The sequence below is a fragment of the Thalia democratica genome, chromosome 5 (assembly GCF_965202585.1).
Source record: "Thalia democratica chromosome 5, ktThaDemo2.hap1.1, whole genome shotgun sequence".
NCBI classification, from domain to species: domain Eukaryota; kingdom Metazoa; phylum Chordata; class Thaliacea; order Salpida; family Salpidae; genus Thalia; species Thalia democratica.
In genome coordinates, this window is record NC_139169.1 from 47,115,746 (window position 1) to 47,137,507 (window position 21,762).

At 24.1% G+C, this 21,762-nt stretch overlaps 1 protein-coding gene across 2 annotated transcripts in view; it reads right to left on the reverse strand.

Annotated features, from left to right (window-relative positions):
• The window catches only part of LOC145835671 (pleckstrin homology-like domain family B member 2), a 33,817-nt gene extending 20,014 nt beyond the window's left edge, over nt 1-13,803 (reverse strand). For both annotated transcript variants that reach the window (XM_082943363.1, XM_082943362.1), the window contains exons 1-7: nt 13,600-13,803; nt 6,150-6,241; nt 5,716-5,847; nt 5,116-5,192; nt 2,124-2,301; nt 1,823-1,996; nt 218-378 (exon numbers count right to left, since the gene is read on the reverse strand). In XM_082943363.1, coding sequence (XP_082799489.1) covers nt 218-378; nt 1,823-1,996; nt 2,124-2,301; nt 5,116-5,192; nt 5,716-5,847; nt 6,150-6,241; nt 13,600-13,784 — 999 coding nt within the window. In that variant the 5' untranslated portion in view covers nt 13,785-13,803. The remainder of the gene's footprint in view (nt 1-217; nt 379-1,822; nt 1,997-2,123; nt 2,302-5,115; nt 5,193-5,715; nt 5,848-6,149; nt 6,242-13,599) is intronic.
• Nucleotides 13,804-21,762: the final 7,959 nt, after the last annotated feature.

Sequence of the window (21,762 nt, forward strand, 5' to 3'; positions counted from 1 at the left end):
GAAAAAATATAATAAAATCATTTTTTTAAGAAAAAAAATAATTCAAATCAAAAGATTATCCTGAAATCAAAAAAAATATTGAAACTTGCCTAAGATTTGCAAAAATCAAACAAGCCTGAGGTTTCCAAAAACTTTAAATTAGCCTGAGATATCCTGAGTGCGTATAAAACTTGCAAATTTACAGTTAATACACTGATTAATTATATAGTTAACTAACAAGTTGAGCAATTTTAACATCATTTTTTCTTCCTCTTATGGCATTTTCACGATAATCCTTTAGTTCATCTTCATAATTTTCACTGTCAATAGATATCAGGGACAAACTGCTTCCCCCAGTCCTTTTATTTGTTCTGCCAAGTTGCAAGGAACGCATGGAAGCTATCAAATTTTGTTTTCTTATTCTACTTTTACTTAATGTAATATAATTTATTAAAATGAAAGCGAAGAAAAACAGTTAATCTACCGGAACTTTACAACATTAAAACAAAATATCTTATAAACCAGACTGATACTTATTTGACATATACTTATCTAAAATTAGTTAATATTTCCTTCAAAGTCCTACGCTACTACTAAAATATTAAAAAAAACAATTTGATAAGCGAAAATTAATAGTTTAAATCTAAACTTTTATAACTCTCAGAAAGCACTAAACGGCACCAGGCAACCATTAACCTGATTTCGTCCATATTAGCACTTAACAGCTTGACATACTTTCGCACTGATATGTTCGTTTGGGGGTACAGTGCAAAAAAACTAAACCACTTTTAGTTTTGACTGATACAACGGTTCATTGTAACTATGTCTGCCTGGTGAGTATTAATAAGGACGAAACCAAGCATCATGTTTTGACATGGACTGGTTTTGATGGTCGTGCGGTGCAGTCTAATGCTTATTGCATAATGGCGTAAAAACACCTCAGCTTTGGTAAAGATAGCCGAAATGACTACTAGTTTAATCTTATTGCCATAAGGTTAACTGATTAAAATAAAGTATAAAATAATTTGGCTATAAGACTACATATTGTTAACCTACGTCCTAAATAGGCACTTATTCAGTAAGATTCAAATTTAATAAAATATCAGTAGATTGTTACAAGTTTTTGGCATAAATTGTTATTTAAACTGACATAGGTATTTAAATTAACTTTATAGAAATCACAACCTTTCTAATTTAATAAATAAAATGTAATTAATTATAGTTACAAAAATAAAAAATTTAAAACTGTCTAACTATTTTCAAAGTAAATGACTAAAATAACCTATTACACATTAGACTTATAACAATGTTACAGTATTCCCAAAGTTTTTTTTGTAAATTTATTCCAGGTTTTTTAAGATTAATTTTTTTGTTTAATTTTTAGTATAAAACTAAATTTAAGTTGAAAAATGTTTCAAATAGTATAACAAGATTAAAAAGATACTTCAAATGAGTTTTTTAATAATAAAAAATGTTATACAATTTTTTTTTTATAATAGATTTTCGTATCTAGTTGAAATTTCATTACGTTACATACAAAAATAGTTTAAAATTTAGGTTTTTTTAGTTTTTTTTTTTAATTTCTTAAATCAATGTTTTTCCAGTTTTTTTTTTTGCCTAAATTGTCAACTTCCAGGTTTTTACAGAATTAAAAGTTCAATGGCAACCCTGTTGTTAGCTTTTACTAAACTTACCGAACTACTTCTAATTTTTAACACTTTTGGTATTCTTTGAAACTTTATTTGTTACTAATTCTTATTTTATAATAGAAAAAATGTGCTTTATAAACAGATATAAACAGCTTTAAAAAAACTAATTATTTCGTTATAAAGTCTGAACATACATGCTTTAAAACCAAGTGTATTATAAGTAGAATCAGATTGGTTATTTACGAGAAAGTTTTCTTGAGAAGATTGTTTGTTTAAGCTACTGCTTCTGTTTTTACTTCTATTTCCTCTTTGTAAACTTCTGTGATTTTTTGATTGTAGTTCTAGTTGTTTTTCTTCCTTAGATGGAACTGTTTTATAATACAAAATAAATTTGAACAATTTTATATTCCTTAACTAGCTTATTGTGATATTTTTACATTTGTTAATAAATTCTTTACAGCATATATAAAACAAAATATAGAAAATGTAACTGACTCGTACTGTACTTTTTCGTTGTTGTAGGGCTGGTTGGAGCACTTCTATAAATGTTTTTTCTATTACGAAGAATGTTCTTGTGCTTGCTTCTTAATTGTTGTAAGTTTACTTTGTTACTTGTTGATTTACTTGAGTCTGTAGAAATGTTCCTTTGTAACAATGCTGTCTTTGTAGAAACCTGTTAAATGTTTTTTATTAAAACTTTAAAATTCTCCCTAGAATAATAATGAAAGTTTAAACTATGTTTTTGTTAAAAAAGTTCTACATAATAAAACTACATCAATTAAATAAGATTTTTTACATAAGCATAACACAGTTTATCTTTTGTAGTTGAATTATTTTTAAATGTTATTACTTTTTAGCAAGATCATTAACAGTTTTGTTAAACGACTTAAAAATTTATTTAAGATAAAAAATTGATAAAACGATTTACTTTATTAATAATAAAAAACAACTAAAAGAAAATAGTAAAACTATTTTGATAAGTATATAACTTTGAACTTACTAAATTAATGCTGATACTTAAATTAAGTTGTTAAAAAAGTAATTGTTTCACTAATCACAGAAAGTTTGTCAAAGCAAAAAAACTATCAACATAGATGTTTATTCTATACACAATCAATTTTAATTATAATTTTTTGACACTTAATTTCAATTTCTATCTTACTTATAACAATATAAACAACTAAACTAAAATAAAAATATATAAATATTAAAATGTTTTTTTATTTAATGTTAACATAACTGTAAATTATATAGTTGCCTATATATTCATATAGACTCTATGCCATAAAGAACTTTATGACAAAAATTTTAGTTTTTAAGTACACCCTAAAAATTTTTATATTATACTAGTGAAGGATAAACTATTTTAAAATAAATGTTGATAGACAAAAAGTTACATAATAAATTTTAAAGAAAATTAAAACTTATTTTTTGCAAAAAAATACGAAATAAACACTAAAACACGTCTAATAGTTACAATCATTTTTAAAAAAACATATTTATAGATTTGCTTGAAAATGTTCAATAGTAAAATTTAAGTCAGAGACTTGTAAGTTATTAAAAAATAAGTTTATAAGACTAAACTTTTTATATATTTATAATAGGGGTAGAGATATGAGCAGTCTTGATTTGGATGTGTTTTGGTATCATTAAGAAGAATTTAAAAAAAAAATTAAAAATTTCTAAAAAAAAAAACTGCACCCCAAAAAACTGATCTGGACCCAAAAAATCACATAATTTTTGATTTTTTGACTTAAATAGTAATAAAGTCACTCATACACGTCCTAGACTTATATTTTATATCTTAAATTAAAGCTAATAATTATAGTCATACACTTAATGACATTTCAACTGCTTTTGGAATATTATGACGTCATAATCACACAAAATATGTAAATTTTATCTGTAAAATGGTGCGTTTTGAAAAATTAAGAAGCATAGCTGGTTGTCTAATCTAATTAAAACAAAACATTTTAAAATAAAACTTTGTAGATATACTTACTTACCTTTAAAATTTAGGTGATCTTGTATGTATATTAATGGGATATTTGATGTCGTAATTCATTTAGCTATAAGTATTTAAAAATAACCTAAGAATGTTAGTCAATTTGCATTACAACAACATAACAAAATACAAAAAAGTTATAATTTATTATAGGCAACACAATGTTGTATGGCATTAAACATTAAGTTAATGATTGCAAAATAAATAGAGACTAGTATAATAAAGAAATAAAGAACATTGCACAATAAAACGAACATTGCACTGTATCATTTAGTATTAACACTTTTCATTACTGCAAAATGACTGATACTTTTAAAAATACTAGTATAAAATAACTGTCAAATGATTGATAAAAATCTAACTGACTATATGTACATAATACTCATAAAAATACATAAAAACTACTTTTTAACTTTATGTAAAAGACATCTGTTCTACTATTAAATCTATTTGGACATGGTTTCTCAGTGAAAAAGTAATAGATCTTTCATTAGAAACATCCCATTCCCCATCAACTTTACAATCAAGAATAGAATTTTAATGCAAGTTTAGCAAATCACGTTTAGGTGGGTGTTTCCACTTCAAATTTCTTCTGTCTTGAACTCTAATGAGGTGGTCCATCTTATAAGTCCCATCATCATTTTTACCTTCACACATAGCAATATACCATGTGTCTGATGACCCTTCACTAATTAATGTGACATAAAAATTCCCTTCCATAATATCTTCATTTTTTTCTTTCTGTATATTGGGGGAAGAACCCCCTACAATTAATAATGCATCAGTGTTTGTTGGTAAAGGATATAGAGAGCACTCATCATCTTCTGCAACGAGAGCACATAAGTTTAGAAGTCTTTCTTCGTGAGTATTACCATTAACTTTAAAAAGTTCTGGATTGTATAACACTTCAGATTTGTGAGACTCTCTAAAGTAAAATAACTCATTACGAACAATAACTTCATTTCGATCAGGATGAGATTTTAAAATAAAACGCAGCTCTTCCACGCTCACTACAGGCCCACCCCAACTTTTACACAGTTTGAGACGTTTCTGCACATATTGATCCCTTTTTTCCCTTTTTCAATTTTTTCCTTTATCTGTTTGAGCTTTAAATTTTTTTGATCTGCTACCCACCTTTGCTCCATCTCATTCAGAAATTTAACAACTTTATTAAAAATTTTTTCATGTTTAGTTTGAAAAGATTCAGATATAAGTAATGTACAGTCATTTCTTATCCCTTTTGCTGTGAATCGTTGGTTCCTAAACTTTGCCACTGCTGCTCGCCTTCCAAAACCAGCAAGGTGTCTTTCAGATTCCAAGTTGTTTGTTGGGAGTCCAACCAGTTCTTCATTACTTATTATAAACACCGTTTGTAAACGCCAGAAGCTATATATGAATATATATAAATATTTAATTATTTAACATTTAAAATTTATGTTGGAATAGTAAACTTAGTTTAAATCAATAACAACAATTTCTTACAAGTAATTTTGGACTAGTTCCTTGCAAAATCGGCTGATTTGAAGCACTATTGTTGTTCTTATTTAGGTAGTCTGCACCTTTAGTTATTTTTAGATAAAAAAATTAAGTTTTTTAATCACTGCATAATTTAATACTTATCTATATAAAAAAAATAAACTTGTTTTGATTAGTAGCATGTCTATTTTCAATACTACTAACTGGTATTTATTTTTATCACATTAAAGCAAAAACTTTCTCACTGTTATAAACTAACTATAATATATATATTAATATAAAACCCATTTTACAAATTACTGAAAAATTATCTTTTCTTTAAGGTAAAAAATAACAACATAATTTTATATACTAATTTAAAGGTTTCAACAGTTATCAATTTTTTAAGCTTGAAGATAACTTAACAAGTAGAATTAAGATTTACAAATTTCTTTTGTAGCCTAAAAAAAATCTAAACTAAAAGTTATTTGTTTGCATTATACGTTTAATATTGGTTTAATAAATTAAAATCTAAGATACATTCTAAAACTACTTTTTAATCTGTTTCAAAAAATTTTCAAATGTTTCAGAAATTAAGTGGTAAGGTTTTTAAAACAAAAAACCAACTAAAAGCAAATATATCAGCGGAAGAAGTTGTAGGAATTTCAACACCCTCCATAGTTTCTTCTGATGCAGGAGTCAAGTTTAAGTCTTCAAACCACTTAGCAAAATTTTTCTCAATCCCTATTTTGTCGTTTTCTGAAAACATAAATCTTTGTGTAATATTCTAATTTAAGCTTTAACAAAACACTATTGAAAATATGTAACGAGTAAAACTTGTTATTAATAAGTATACAAAAAGTTTTGTATGATTAAGAGTTTGGTTACGATTGTTTTTCAAGCAATATATTAAAATTTATCATTACTTTTAAAACTAACGTAGTAAAAGATTGTTTAAAAAATCTAAAACATTTTTTATCAATTCTAAAATTCTTCTAGAGAAACAAACTATTTTTATGGTATATTAAATGCATAAATGCAAAAAGTGTCATTAACATTACCTAAAATAAATTTTTCAAACTCTTGTTCTTCTTTTATTTCAGATTTAGTAGTCTCAAATTTTGGTGTTAGAGAGGAATTCAAATTAATTTTTCTGAAAAAAATTAAACATTTCAGTTACATTGATTTTTATCTTTTTTTTGTAAAAGAACTAAAAATTTTCGTTTAGTAATTAATAAATAAAAAAATTACTACCATAGAAATTTATTTTTATGTGACTTATTAACAAAGTATTAATATTTTAAAAGTATAGTTTCAAATAACTATGTTCATTGTTCATACACAATTTTATTGAAACCTTTTTAAATAAAGAACTTTGACTTTAAAATATAAGAATTAAAAGGGTTGCCAATGGTTGTATTGAAGTTTTTTTTGTACTATATAATTTTCTTCTAGGTTTTTCATAAGAGGTTTTCAAAGTATATTCTAGGTTTTTTTTAAATCAATTTTTTTGTCTCTTAAGTAAAATTTACTCAAAATAAAAAAGGTGTTTTCAATAGTTAAATTCACTTAAAATATACTGCATTGAAGGTTTTAACTTATTTAATTCATTGAAACCTAACAATTTTTTTCAATCATGTTGTTCAAAGTCCTATTCTTAATCATTTTAAACTATAGAACTAATAAAACATAAACAGCCTTAATTGCTAAATACAAATTAAATTTAGCCTTAAAATTATGTTTGATTTTCTAAAAATTAGGACACTAAATGCTCTTAATAAAAATGTTTTTTATGTACATTTCTAAGTAATTAATAAAAAAACTCATGTTTTAATAATATAAATAAATAAATAAAATTCAATATTTTGAAGAATAAAACAAATAGTAAAGCTAGAAAAAATAATTAATTAAAATGTTTATTATTAATTACTGAGATATCCTATTTGATTTGCTACTCAATAGTGAGCAGTTTTAAACAATCACTGTTGTTTAATGATGTTGTAAAAATTAAGTTGTTTTTCAAATACTTTTTATGTACTAATTTTTTTTTTTCAAAGATATATATTGGTTAATAGCAATATCATATCAAATTAATTCAATATAATTAAATCCCTTTAATAACCTCAGAACATTTTTATCATAAAGAAGTTTCATAAAAAAAGTTTATCATAAAAATAAAGTTTATCATAAAAAAAGTTCAGTTTAAAAATATGTTTCTCAGTAGAAATAGATTATTAAAAAAAAATTTCAACATTTAATATTTTTCCAGGTTTTTTGTTTAAATGTTTCTTTTTTTTCAAAGTTTTCAAATTTTAGACCAAATGACCACTCTGTATTAAGAAATATATGCATTATCAACAGCTATCAAAACATAATTGCAACTTAAGAACAGGTTTAGTAACTAAACTCATAAAAAGGTTCCTTCTACTACTATTATAAACTGTCACTAAGTTATATTGTATTGAAAAAATTGTTTGTCATTGAACACTTTTAACTTTTGTATTCCTAGCATCCACTTAGTAATATTTTTTGCAAAAATTAATGTATATATATATATATATATAAAAACAAATTATACAGTAATCTTCCTTTATTCTACCAACATATGTTTCTGTGTGTCAACGAATCAACACACTTCAACTGGGTTGTTAATAGGAAAGATAACTCAATACTGTATAATTTGGATTACTGTTAATGATTATAATAATGGAAGATTACTGTATAATTTGTTTTTATTTATATTCCAGTGAAGTTACTTTACTAGGATCTTTTATTAGCAAACAATTAAAACTATATTTTGAACAGTTATATATATATATATCGATTTTTGTACTGAATATTTGTAATGTACAATATTACGTCATACTGTTTTTTGTTTTTTTGCATAACTTTTGTATCTTTGTTTAGTACAGTGCTTTGTATTTTGAATTTAACTGGCTGATGATCAAAGCTTTATGAAAAATTAAAGCTTTGTGAAACATATGTTCCAGAATTTTTAAAATCGCCATTTGAATAAATTATTTAAAAGCCCTTCAAGTGGGCTCAGTTGAAAGTGTTTACGTTTAAACATTAACCTTATTTTATATATATATATGTATATATATTTATTTATTTAATTATATAAAAACTATAATTCAAACAGCTGTTTCACACATTGAAATGTAAAATTTCATGTGATCTTCAGTTTAATTAAGCTCCAATTTGATTTGTCGAGCACTATCGATCAGAACTTTGTATAAAACCTTTAATATATGTATATATATATATAAGCAACTTTGTAAAAACAAAATTAACCTTATTGAATAAACTATTAAGACAACATTTGAAGCAAAAAATCTTAAATTATGCAATAAAAAATAGGTTGACTAACAGGCATTTATCAAAAGACAATTAAAAAGTTATTGTATTATAGTAAACATAATAAATTATAGACTTTTTTCATGAGAGTAGTTAGAATTTAATTAGAGTGTAGTTTTAAATAATTAGTTTTGTTAAGTCATCTATACTGTGTGATTAACTTAAACTTTGGTAATTGTAACATAAAGGTTATCATTAGTATGTATAAAATGTTCAATACTTTATGTACAGTATACAATAAAGATAGATTATACTTAAATAGTAAAAAAAATAAACAAAAGATTATGTCTTCTATACATTTTACAGTGAATTATTTTCTTAACTTTTATTATATATTTTTATCTAGTTATATTATCTACCACTATGTTTTTATCTTACCAAACATTTAAACTTTATAATGTGTTTTAATAATATGGTTTTATAAAATCTTCCTAAGTTGGTTCTTATAAGTTAAGCAGTAACAACTTTGCCACAAATAACTTTTTGAGGGCTGTATTTTGTTATAAACTTCTGCAAAGCAGTATGTAGATTGCAGACAGATGAAAAACTGATCTGCTAGCTAGGTAGTGCTGATCAAACTTGATTGCTAAAATTTTATCTTTGTTTATTTTATTTTTGTTATTACCAAAAGATGCTACTTGCTGTATGTTTTAGTAAGGTGAGTTAAGAGTCTAGGCTAGGGGTGGGCAACATACATTAGTGTGCCAGATCCGACTCATGGAATGAAAATTACTAGTCCACCAATGTTTGCAAAACTTGAGTGGAATATGTCCTGCAAAACATAAAACAGCAGCCAAGAAGGATGTAAATCTGGCCTACTTAACCAAGTTTTGAAAATTACTTTATTTATAGATTCTAGTTTTGTAATGAAGAGCAAAAGATGTCTCAAGTCTAACTTATAGGAGACTAAAATTTTACTTTATATATAGTAAAAAAGAAAGGCCACATATTATTTTTTATAAGTGAATCTGATAACTGTGAAATTTTATATAACTAAATGAATTCGAAATTATCTTGTCGACCGAGAACTAAATTGTTACACATCTGGCCTGCCAGCTAATAAAGATGCTTACCCCTAGTCTAGGCCCTAGGGATAAATGTTTAGATCACTATTTTAGGGTAAAATGAATCAGATATAAAGATTTTAAATTTTAACTCTGTAGTACAGAGTTGTACTGTAATGCTGTGTAACTACTTTTCTCATTAGCACAAATAAGTTTTACATAAAATTGATGAAAAAATTCCCAAAACAGTACAACTGCAGCCAGCCAAAACTGTGATTAACAAATAAAATACTGCATTCTAACAAACTGGCATAAACTAGCTTAGCTAAAGCAAAAAAAAAATTATCCATTTATTTTTTTATTCTTTAAACCTATCTTAACAAGTAATTCATAGAGTTTCATAAATATGTGTTAAGTATTTCAACGAAGTTTAAAACAAACAATGTCAGTTAAATTAATAAATAGTCTTAATGAAAAAATTTAGTTAATAAAAAACAAGTTCAAAAACTTAAATTTCTTAGGTATAAGTTTAATATATACTTATTAAATTAAGCTGTATCTAACTTATTTGTAACTGAGTTAAAAAGAAGAAATATTCTCCAGGGATTAATAAAACAGAGTTCTTTACTACCGCACAGCGGTTAAATTGTTTACTAAAGCTGAAATTTAATGCTTATAAAAAGCTCATAAGTAAAAATCTATGTATAAAACTTGTTGGAAAATTTGTAATTTAAAGTACAAATAAAAGATAATTAAAATGTTAAGTTTTCTGTTTATCTAGTTTTTCAAAAATTTGTAACTTTTTTGTATTCTATTTTGACCACAAAATATAAAAAAACTAACATTATGTTGACCAATTTATAATAATCTACTACAAAACTTTTGAACTTACAAAGAAAAATTCACTTTATTAAGAAAATTATAGAAAGTTATTTATCCTAAATATACTCATTAATCTTATAAACAAAATTTTTAACTGCAAAAATTAAAATCTAGGTTTTTTTAAATAACTACATTAAAGTTTACTTGCTAAGCACTATTGTTTTTAGTAGTGGTTAAGTACAGTTTTTACAAACTTTGATTTACTTATAAAACTATAGTTGTTAGTTCATTACTTATAGTAAAAGTTCTTTCCAAAAAAACAAAGTGCATAAGATGGAAAACTGATAATTTTTTGCTTTTTTTATTTTTTAACATAGTTGTTTTGTTCAAGAACTTGTAAAATTTACTTATATCAAGCACTTACCATTACACAAAAATATATTTTACTGTATTTTTAAAATATTGATTAAGTTTTAAAATGCAATTAAAAACACAAAATAAAACTAGTTCTTTTTAAGCACTAAATTTAGTACAAATTTAAAAGCTTTTTTTTATCGTAACCGTGTTAGAAAATACTATTCTGTTTAAAACTCCTTAAACAAATCTCCTGTTGACTATTATTTTAATTAAAAATATAACAAATAAAAACTTTGTTATTGAAATTATTAGCTACGTTATTATTACTTTTTGATATTTGTTTATTGTTTACGAAAAATATTTATTTTAATTTATAAGTGCAAAATAATAAATAATATATTAGCTTAGAATTTTTTGGTCATATTTCTTTTACACATTTTTGTTAGAGTTAGTGGTTTATTACTTCAATACAGTGTTTCATAACGTATGCAACTGCATACAGTAGTTTGAATAAAATCTATTTAAATTCACACTGATATTTGATTAACATTAATATACCAGTGACATAAAATCGTTATTTGAAAGATTTTGACAGGTTGAAATGCCTTTATTAAAAACATAAACAAAAGTAGTAGCAAAAAAAATTTACAAGTAATCATCTAGTTTCCATTGATTGCTTTTTAGTAATTTACTTTTCAAAGCATTTAAACGTTTTGTGAACCACTGAGTCACGATAACAACCGTACAATATTTTAAATATACAACTGATAAAAAAAAATTGAAATTTTGTTAATCAGTATTTTAGATTTAAAATATATTAAAACTAAAACATTAATATAACTTACAAATTGAAAAGTATAAAAGCATTAAAATATATTTTTTACCTATGTAGAACAAAATTTAATTTTAATTTTATTCAAAATTTCAAAACGGAATAATCAAATAATTTTTAGTTTATAACCAGTCTCTTCAAATTAATACTAACTAAACAAAAATATAATTTTAGTACTAAACGTTTTAAATTATATATTTAATGTTTAAGTGTTATGTAATTCACAATATTGACAGGAAATAGTTTTAGTGGTGCTGTTTACAACATGTTATCTTTTAGTTTTGTTGTAAATATTTTCAGTATGTATGTAATTTTGTGAACAAAATTTTTCTCGTGGAGAAAAATTACAGTTATTTTGTTTAAAATGAAGGCCTAAACGTTTTATATTTTTCTCGTTCACGCTAGAGTAAAAGTAAAAACACACGATTTTATAAGATATGACGTTATTTGTTTTTTACTATTATTTTTTGTTATGCTTAAATGTGTATAGATATATTATAAAGACCATGGATATGAAACAACATAAAGATAGTTTACTTAACTATAATGTACCTAAAATGTATGTCTTGTTTGGTCTCTAGTTAACTTTGAAAAGACTATAAATATTATAATAAAAATGTAAAAGAACTGGTATTAGTTCAAAGTAAAAACATAAACTATTAAATTTGTCATATTAAAAAACAGTAACTTTAATATTTTTGAAAATTAAAACAGTTGTCTGGTATATCGTATGTATTTAAAAAAATTAAACGGTAGTAACGTATTAAAAATTATTGTGTTCTTAGTTTTATCAAAAAATGTTTAGCTGACCTTTTTTATAGTAAGGTTATTTAAAAAAAAACTCTAAAAATAGATTATGATGTAGTACTCTATATTTTAAGTTCAAGCGGATTGTCTAATCGCGGCTTTTTTAAAGCTTTTGCGGCAGACCGTCGATAGCTTGATTTTACTTCTTCATTATCTACGACAAGTTTAAGTTTTAGTTTTTATAATAACTTCGCTTACTTTTTTTTTTATCAAATGTGTAACTTTAGATTGTTATGTTTTGATAGAATATAACATTCATTAAACCCATGCTGTAAAAAATTAATATTTTGCTAAAACATTTATAAAATATATTAGGGAATAAAACTAAATATTTCTTAAGCCCATAAAACAGTGTAATAAAAGAATAAAACATTTTATATTCATGTAAATAACAGTAAATCAACTTTTACTTTTTAAAAATTTTTTACATACTTAGTAAATTTTGTAGATATTAAAGCATTAGTTACTAAATATTAGATTAGAAAAAAAACAATACTTTATTTAACTCTTCAGACATAAGTATTTTAAAATCAAAACAACAGCAGTTTTATTTCATGCATTTAAAAAAGACTGTAAGTGTCACATTAGCAAAAACATCGATGGTCATATTACGTAATGACTATTTATCAAAGATAGCTTTGTTTCAGTGAGCACATGTTATAAGTATAGAGAAAACTAAAAGCAACACCAGTTAAATAAATTAAACAAAAACATGAGACATTTTTCTCTACTTCTATTTAATTTTTCAACAGTTAACAAACAATTTAAGACAAGTTGTTACAAAATTATTTTGCAAATAATGTTTTTCATTATGTGACTGTGATAAAAAGTTTTATAGGAAAAAAACTTTATCTTAAGCTATTTTATTTCCATATCTGATAAAGTAAAATGCTATCAGTTGCTAAATCAATTTTTATTTTTTTAAGTAGCTTTTGTAATCTTTTTAATGTTAAAATTTATCACGTATTCATCGTTTAAAACTTATAGGATTTTAGTTTATTGTATTTAAAAGAAAAATTTAACGTCTACTAAGTTAAATTATCATGTTAACATAAACTATAAGCAATTAACTATGGTATGTGTAAGTTATCGAAACTTCTATAATTTGACATATCCTTACAAACTTTCACGACTAAAACTTTTTTAGTATTATACATCAAAAAAATTTAAACCTTTTTTTTTGTCTATTTTAATAAGAGTGTTTAGAAACTTATTTCGCTTTTTTTTTTGTCGTTTTTATCGAGTTCTATTGTTTAAAATTTGTAACAGTTTTGATACACACAAAACATAGCAAACATATCAAGATTACCCCACTAAATTTTCGTAACTAACTTGTCTGAGTTGTAATGAAACACATCGTCCTCAATTTCCTCAGTTTTATTAACTGGCGTCATGTTACTGTCTTCTTTAGATGAAGTAAAGTTTGTTTCGAAAGATGCTAAAATGTTGTTAAGCTCATTTTCTAAGCTCGCAAATTCAACATCGTTTTTTATTAAGTCACAATTCATATCTTTCATTTTTATCTAGAACTTTATATTTAACCTAAATTAAGCAACCTCTTTAAATTTGATTTTAGTGTGTTTTTATTATTCTCAAACAAACTTTGTCGTTTTACGAAAAAACCCACCACTAATGTGTACTATTGAAAATTATAGCGAATTTATATGTTAATATTCTAAATAGAAACATATTAAGCTAAAAAAAATTCTAATAAAAATAAGCTTTTTTCAGCTTTAATTAAATTATATAACATATTTGCATAAGCTATAAAACTATTAAAAACTAAATTTTCCTTAATGTTACTTTTATCAAATAAAGCTGAATAGTATAAACTTAAACTGTACAAAAACTTGTTTACTGTTCTAGTAATTTAAAAATAAAGTAGAAGTAGAAATGCCTTGTAAAACACTCAAAGGTTTTTAAAAGCACTTGTATGCTTATAAACTTTATGTGAAAATTTGGCACGCCTTTGCTAGAAAAGTATTCGCATGTAATATAATAAATGTTTCCGTTCTTTTGTAAAAAGTCACCTGTTTAGTAATAATTTAAAATTTTTCAAAAACGGACTGTCTTTTTATAGAATTCCACAAGCTAACAAAATCAAAAAACTTATTCATTCAAAATGAAACTAAATGCTGTCATGTCTCAAATTTACAACACAAACTTTTTCAGTTGTAAATATTCTCATCGCTTCTACGCTTGAACGAGCGTTTGGATAAAAGCATATTTTGGTGCTGAACTTTTTAAGTTTTCAGATTATTTTACTTTTTCTTTGAACTTTTAGCCCGACACATACAAGTTTATGTAAGCAACCCTTTGATCTTAAAAATGTCGAAAAAAAAAACGAAAATGTATCTTTTTTTTCTTATTTAAGGATCTAAATAATTTTGCAAACGCTTTTGTTATACCTCAGAATAAGCTTTAAATTAGGTTTAACTGCTTTAATTTTATAAGGAATTTTTTAAAAGTTCATGCTCATAACTGTTGCTCTATACTTTTCCTTACAATTATTTTCTTAAATGTTACATTTTTGATTGTTTTACTTTAAGATGTATAAAAAAACGGGTAATGATTATGATCGAAAACAACAAACTACATTTAAATTAAAAGTATACTACTAAATTTCTAACTTCTATAAAGCTTGTAAACTGTTAGCAATTTATTTAACGCTTTGATTTTCTTTAATTAGTTTTAAGGTTGTACAAAGAAGTGACTCTTATGCTGCTGTACAAATTCGTCAAAAACTAGAAAAATAAACTAATCTATCTACTTTAGTTTCAAACAAGTTAAGTTTGTTTTTAAAAGAACAAAAGTATAGCAAGAAATTAACCGATCAAGGTTAAAAAAGTGAGTCAAACAAGCAAAACTAATTATTCGTTGATTAAATATAAACAAACTAGACTCAATGAAAAAATTGACAACTAAAAGAAATTAAAAACTATTGAGTCTTTAACAAATATTTCTTTTTTTAAATCACATACATTTTCACGATTTTATATTATACTTATGTTTTAAAATATTTTTATTAGCTTTATGTCTAATTGAAGCATTACAATTTCGGTTTTATTTTTACACTGGTTGAAAAATTATCAATAATAGTTTTAAATAAACAAAGTTTGAATATTTAAAACTGTGCTTGAAAGTAAAAAATAAGTTTATTTAAGTTTTAATGAGCTAACAGAACTAAAAAGTAAACATCTTATTAAAAAATAAATTTTTCTATTATAGTGCTAATACTATATTTCTTCAGTTTTACTTTATAAAGTAAAAAAAGCGAATTATGTAGGACAAAATTTTTGCTTATTTTAATTAACTTGACAATTATTTAACATTTTCAGCGGAATAAACTGATTATATCAAATTTCAAACAGCTTTTAAATTTCAAATATAACCAAAATATTACTGTGTAGATATAAAAAAGGAGTTTTAGTTTATTTTTAAAACAGATACAGAAGTTTAATAAGTAATTATATTGACAGTTTGGCTTTTATTAAATTAAAATATTCTAACAAAGTTAAATAACTTTTAGAGAGAAAATGATTGTAGGCTTACAGATGTTTGGTATTTCGTTTGTTATAAATTTACGAGGAGTTCATTCAGATAAAAAAACATTTTTTATCTCAGTGGATAATATTTTACAAACATTAAAAAAAAATTCTTTTGTGCAAGCATAAGTTATTCTATGTCACATACATACCTTTAAATCAAGCTTTTTTTTGTTTTTGTCCTTTTTTATTTATTTGATCCTTAGTAGTTTTTAATAAAAAATGACGACCAAAATCAGACTATAAATTTTCTTAACTTAAAAAAGTAACTTTACATTAATTCATTAATTAGCAAATGATTCATTAATTAGAGAATGTATTATTTAAGGTTATAAATCAAAACATTAAGGTAATACATGTCAATACAAATATAGCATTTCAGAGCAAGAACTATAAAAATTAACACATAACATTTTATAATATACATGGAATCTTTATCATTATTGTGTAGTATTAAGTTATTTGTAATTTTAGTTTTTAATATTAAACTGATATCTTGGTAGCTAAAACAATGGAGATTATGTTGTCGGAAGGGCCTTACAACTTAATATGACTATATTTGACGCAAATGTCATACATAATTTAGACCAGAGCAATTTCTAAATTGCGGAGACATCGCGTCAAATGTTTCGATGTTTAGAAGTGTTGCTGTTCTAAAAGAAAGACAATACAGTGCTCACTTGCATCATTGCATACAGAGTTAAAACTCCAACATCGATAACAATTTAAAAGTCCTAAAGAGGAGTGCTAAGGTCGCTTTATAATTTAGAAACAATGCTCATTAAAAAAAAATAAACAACCAAGTATCTGAAAATGGAAAGATAGCCCTACCAACAATATATTAACTCAATTTTGTCATTAATTTTAGTTTGAATAGATCTTGAAAAATCTTCAAAACAATTTTAAGAAAAATCTAAAATAAGGTTCGAAAAGCATCAAATTTATTAGTTTATAAACAATATTTATATTAAGTTGCAAGTTATTTTTAAACAATGTAGATATTTTAATAGTAACCCGCTTGGTAAGATCTCAACAGCGGTTTCTCGCGACTATGCCGGTAAAGTTCATTCTTTCTTATTTTAGTTACATGATGTTTTGAATTTAGATAGAACAAAGTTTTGGTCAAAATTAAGTTAATGAACATAATTTTTTCGACTAACTTTATTATCTATTACAAAAGATATTCTTCAACTAAGTTGTACAAAACATTTGTTTAATAAGATAAACTTTTATTTAACATTAGGTGCAGTCATTACGAAATTTAATAAAAAATAATTAGTTTTGTCTCTTTAAATTTTATTTAAGTATACACGTTTTAATACATGAAGTTAACTGTATTATACTCTTTTTTTAACCTACTTCAGTCATAACTTTTTCATTTACAAGTATTATTATTTTTCAAAAAATTCCTTTATACTTTTAGAGATAAATAAAGCAAACCATGACATTATAAGAGTATTCAAACTTGTATTGCTGATAAGTTACAACATACAGTTGTGAAGTTTTCTTACATTGCTTAATTGATAAGTGCATTTTTAATCTTTATTTTTAACTAAAACCTTCAGCTTTAAAAAGTTGTGACGTTTTCCAAAATTAAATATTAAGTGAAGTTTAAATTTATACCATAGTTGTTTACACTATGGATTTGGTGCAAAACTATTTTAATAAACTTTTTTTTTTTTAATTACTTTGTTCAAGGTAAAACGTTTTAGTCTAAAGTTGATATTAAAAGTTTGTATACTCTTAATAAGCGAAACACAAAAATAAAATGGTAGAAGTATTTTACTATGTATTTTGTTTTAGATAGATTTATACATGCTTTAAATGGTTTTCTATTATAAATAACTTTTTTGAATTAAATAAAAAACTTTTAGGAATATTTTAGTCGTGTACTAAAAAATACGTTAAATTTTTTTTTATGAATTTAAATTAGTCTTTATTATTACCTAATATTTTTCGAATAATTTTTGTCAGACATGTACTTTAGAAAAACTTTAAAACATAAATAAACTTTAAAAAAATAACACAAATTTTTAAATACAGAATAGCTAATGAGAAATAAAGCAAGAATCTACAAATTGAATAACTATAAAATAATTAATATAATCTATTTTTTAGTTGAGTATTTAAAATAATTATATTAAGTTGTCAGTTTGTTTTTATTTACATAAATTAGAACTACTTAAAAATAGCATAATTGTCTTTTTAACTAGGTCATTCATACATTATTGCAATGATGTAACATTTTAAATTCTTTTTTTTTTTGTTTTTAGCATATATATATTTTATTGATCAACAAAAAAACGCTCAAACAATTGGTCATAGGACCTGGTGCACGAAAAAACATTTCGGTTATCGAGTTGTGCACCGCTTGGATACATTTTAACGTCTATTCGAGACCATAACTCATTTATTTAACTTAAGTTCTGCGATAGAAAACTGTTTATTTTTTCTTTATTTATTAAAGTTTTTAATTTATTAACTGTTTTTTCTTTTGTAAACTTTAAAAATCTAACAGGTACAGGCTTTTTGGTTCTGGTTTTTAAAAGTCGTTTCTCTGACTTCTGTCACAGAAGCAGTTAAACTTGTTAATTTTAGAAACTTTATCAAAAGTGGATAACTGTTTATTCATTTGTAGTTGAAAATAATTATTGGTATAATTGCGTTATATGTGGAATGGTTGACTGTTTTCATTTTTCTCAATAGTGTATTACAAACCACCTATAAATGGAAATTCTTAAAATGCTATTTTTTATCTAATTCAAAATCTTAATTCTATTAACAATTTTTTCTGTGAGTTTTAATTTTGTTCTTACTTTAATTTTAAGTAACATAGGATAAATTAACCGATTTGTGGTGTTACGTTTTTATAAAAATATTATTAGTTAACACACTTTTCTTAAACTCTCGTAGAAGTTAATTAAGCTTCAGTAGATATATTTAAATTCGACCTAATTTTAATATTTTTTGTAAAAAATACATTTTCTGATCTGAAGGCTGATTAATAACTTCTTGTATTGCTTCAGTAGAACATTAAATTTAAGTAGGCTTTTAAGTTTAATTACGACTATTAAAATAAAAAAACTATTTTACCAAAAATTATATTTATAACTGTTGCTTTAAAATTTTTCAATAAAACTTTATAAGCAAGACAAATTATTGTTCATTTATCGTTTGAAAGATTAAAGGAATTATTGATTATAAGAAAAAAATAAAAAAAACTCATGTGAAAGTAATCTTTAAATTAATATTTTAAACTACAAAAAAAAGAACAAAACAAAAAATACAACTTTAAACCAAAATATTACAAAATAAGTAGTAAAATAGCACTGGTAAAGAGTATCTATTAAGTTAAGAGCCTAATTGTAAGTTTTTATTGCAAAAACTTTATTTTCATAAGTTTGGAAAAAAAGTGTGTTTTTAGCTGAGTAATACCTCGCGGGCCGTAGATTTAGACTTTTAGGACCGCATTTGCCGTAGTTTGCCAACCCCTGGCCTAGATCAAACTTATTTTTTGAAAATTATTTAGTGAAGTACAAGCTTGTACTTTTTCTTCCTTACTTTGCCCTAAAGTTATAATAATAACAAAAGTATTATATACCTTTTAAGCATCTAAACTAGTGGTTCTAAACCTTTTTTCATGTTTTAGCCCTTTTTGTAAGATTTTTACCATATTTACCCCCAATATACGTATTGTTTAATTTTGAGGAGAAAACTATATTTTTTGAACTTAAAGCTTATTAAATATGAGAATTTGTAAAATCTAAAGAGTTTATTTAACACTACAGTTAAATACTACCTTATTCATTAAAAAGACAAGTAAAATGTAATAAAGAAATTTTACCCCCAAATAAAATTACCCCCAGTTGTAAATTTACTTCAGGTAAAGAATCACTGGTTGAAACTGTACTTTAGAGTGGGCAACATACGGCCTGCGAAGCACTTTTTAGTTTTAAAAACAGTATGCGTATCACAAAAAAAGTTAAATATTCTTAGGCAAAATTTGCAATGTACTCATTATTTTGTGAACATTACGTTCATTGCACAATAGTGCTTTATAAATGAAAACTTTATAACATCTTTAATTTGTAAAAAAAGTTCTTGATATTTAATGTAATTTACTGCGCACAAAATATTTTTCAAGGTCAATTTGGCCTACCGACTAGGTTATTGCTCATTTCTACTATAAACTTTCATTTAAAACAAAACTTTACTTAACAAAACAATTCGTAAATTAATTCAAGTGCTGTCTTATAACTCTTAAAGTACCGACTAATAGAATTAAAAGTAAATTGCTTAAAGATGGGTAAAAATTACAATTTTTCGTGAACAGCAGTTTTGGTTAAACATAATATTTTGACGTCTATTGCACTTTATAGCAGGTAGAAGCATGTAAATTAAAATAAAATTTAATAAAACTTCTAAAGATTTTTAGCTTTTAAGATACTGTTTTTATAGTTTTACCGCAATTTTTTTTTTAATATTAAGGCTATATTAAGTTTTTACAAAAGGTTATAAAAAATTAATTACTTTTTTGAGTATATGTATGTTTGAAATTTCTGAAGTACTTTTTTAATATACAAGTTTATATTACACATTGGTTAAAGTAAATTGTAAAAGTAACTTTTATAAAAGTAAAATAATCGGTTATTAAATAGTCTTAGTAGAAATTGACAGGAATAAACCTATTTGATAGAAAAAGACTTATCAAAACTGACTGTATAAGAATTTATGGTGGTTTAAAGAAAAAACATAACAACAGTTTAAAAATTACTTAATTTTTAAAAACTAACAAAGCTCCTCTATGTTAAGCTAATAATTTTGTTCGATGAAATCCTTTAAAAATATAATTACTTCAAAGAATATGAAATATAAAAAGGCTCTATACAAATGTATGTTTTATAATTATAAATAAATAATGCTGAAGTAATGTATAAAAAATAGTTAGAATTTAAAATAAATTTTAACAAGCAGCTTACTTATATTAATTACATATTAGACTTGGGGGGGGGGGTAGCTTACAGAATAAGTGGACCATGACGTATTTTTTAGTTTAAAAACAACTTGTGCAAAAAAATAAGTTTATCTATTTTATAACAAATAATATAGAATTTCGTTTGTTAAATGTTCAGTACACATCAGTTCATATTAAATATCTTCTTTTTCTTTTGCTCTTAATGAGATTTTTGTACATAAATTCTTCGAAGTTCTATGGCCTGCGAGAGCTTTTTTCTTGAAAGTCCGGCCTTCAAAGGACTTTTGTAGATGAATCTAGCCAGCTAACTAAAAATTATTCCCAACCTTATATTTTACTATAACTTTAAGCTTAGAGTGTAACTGTAAATTAAATGCCAAACACTTTTTTGTTTAAAATTAAAAAAGTCAGTTTTAGCTTCATTGTACATAACAAACAGTTTGTCTTTTTAGGAGTTAGATTATTTGGATATTAATAAGAAAATATAAATTATTGAAAGAATTGGTTTTATTTCCACTTAGTTTCTTATAACTAATTAAATCATAGTTATTCTTAATTCTGTTTTAATGTAAAACAAAGTATTTTAACTTTTGGGCCACAAAAATCTACTATAAAATCTAAGATCTACAAGTTGCCGATAAAAAATATTAAATTATTTTAACGTTACAGATAGTAATAAATTTTTTAAAAGATGTTAATGATAGTGTATATGTAAGTTATGTGTAATTTAAGTTTTTTGTGTTTTAGTTTTCTTGTAAAAAAAAACTACTTCATCGTATTATAACTAGTGATTTTTTTTTATTTGCCACTAACTCAAACACAAACTGATAATAAACATTAAGAAGAAAAAGTAAAAAAAAAAGAATGTAAAGTTTTTATTTCAGTTTTAAGTAACATTGTTTTAGAACTATATTGATCTAAAATGTCGCTTTTATTTTATTTTAAATAGTATCATCTTATTATTTCTTCATCATT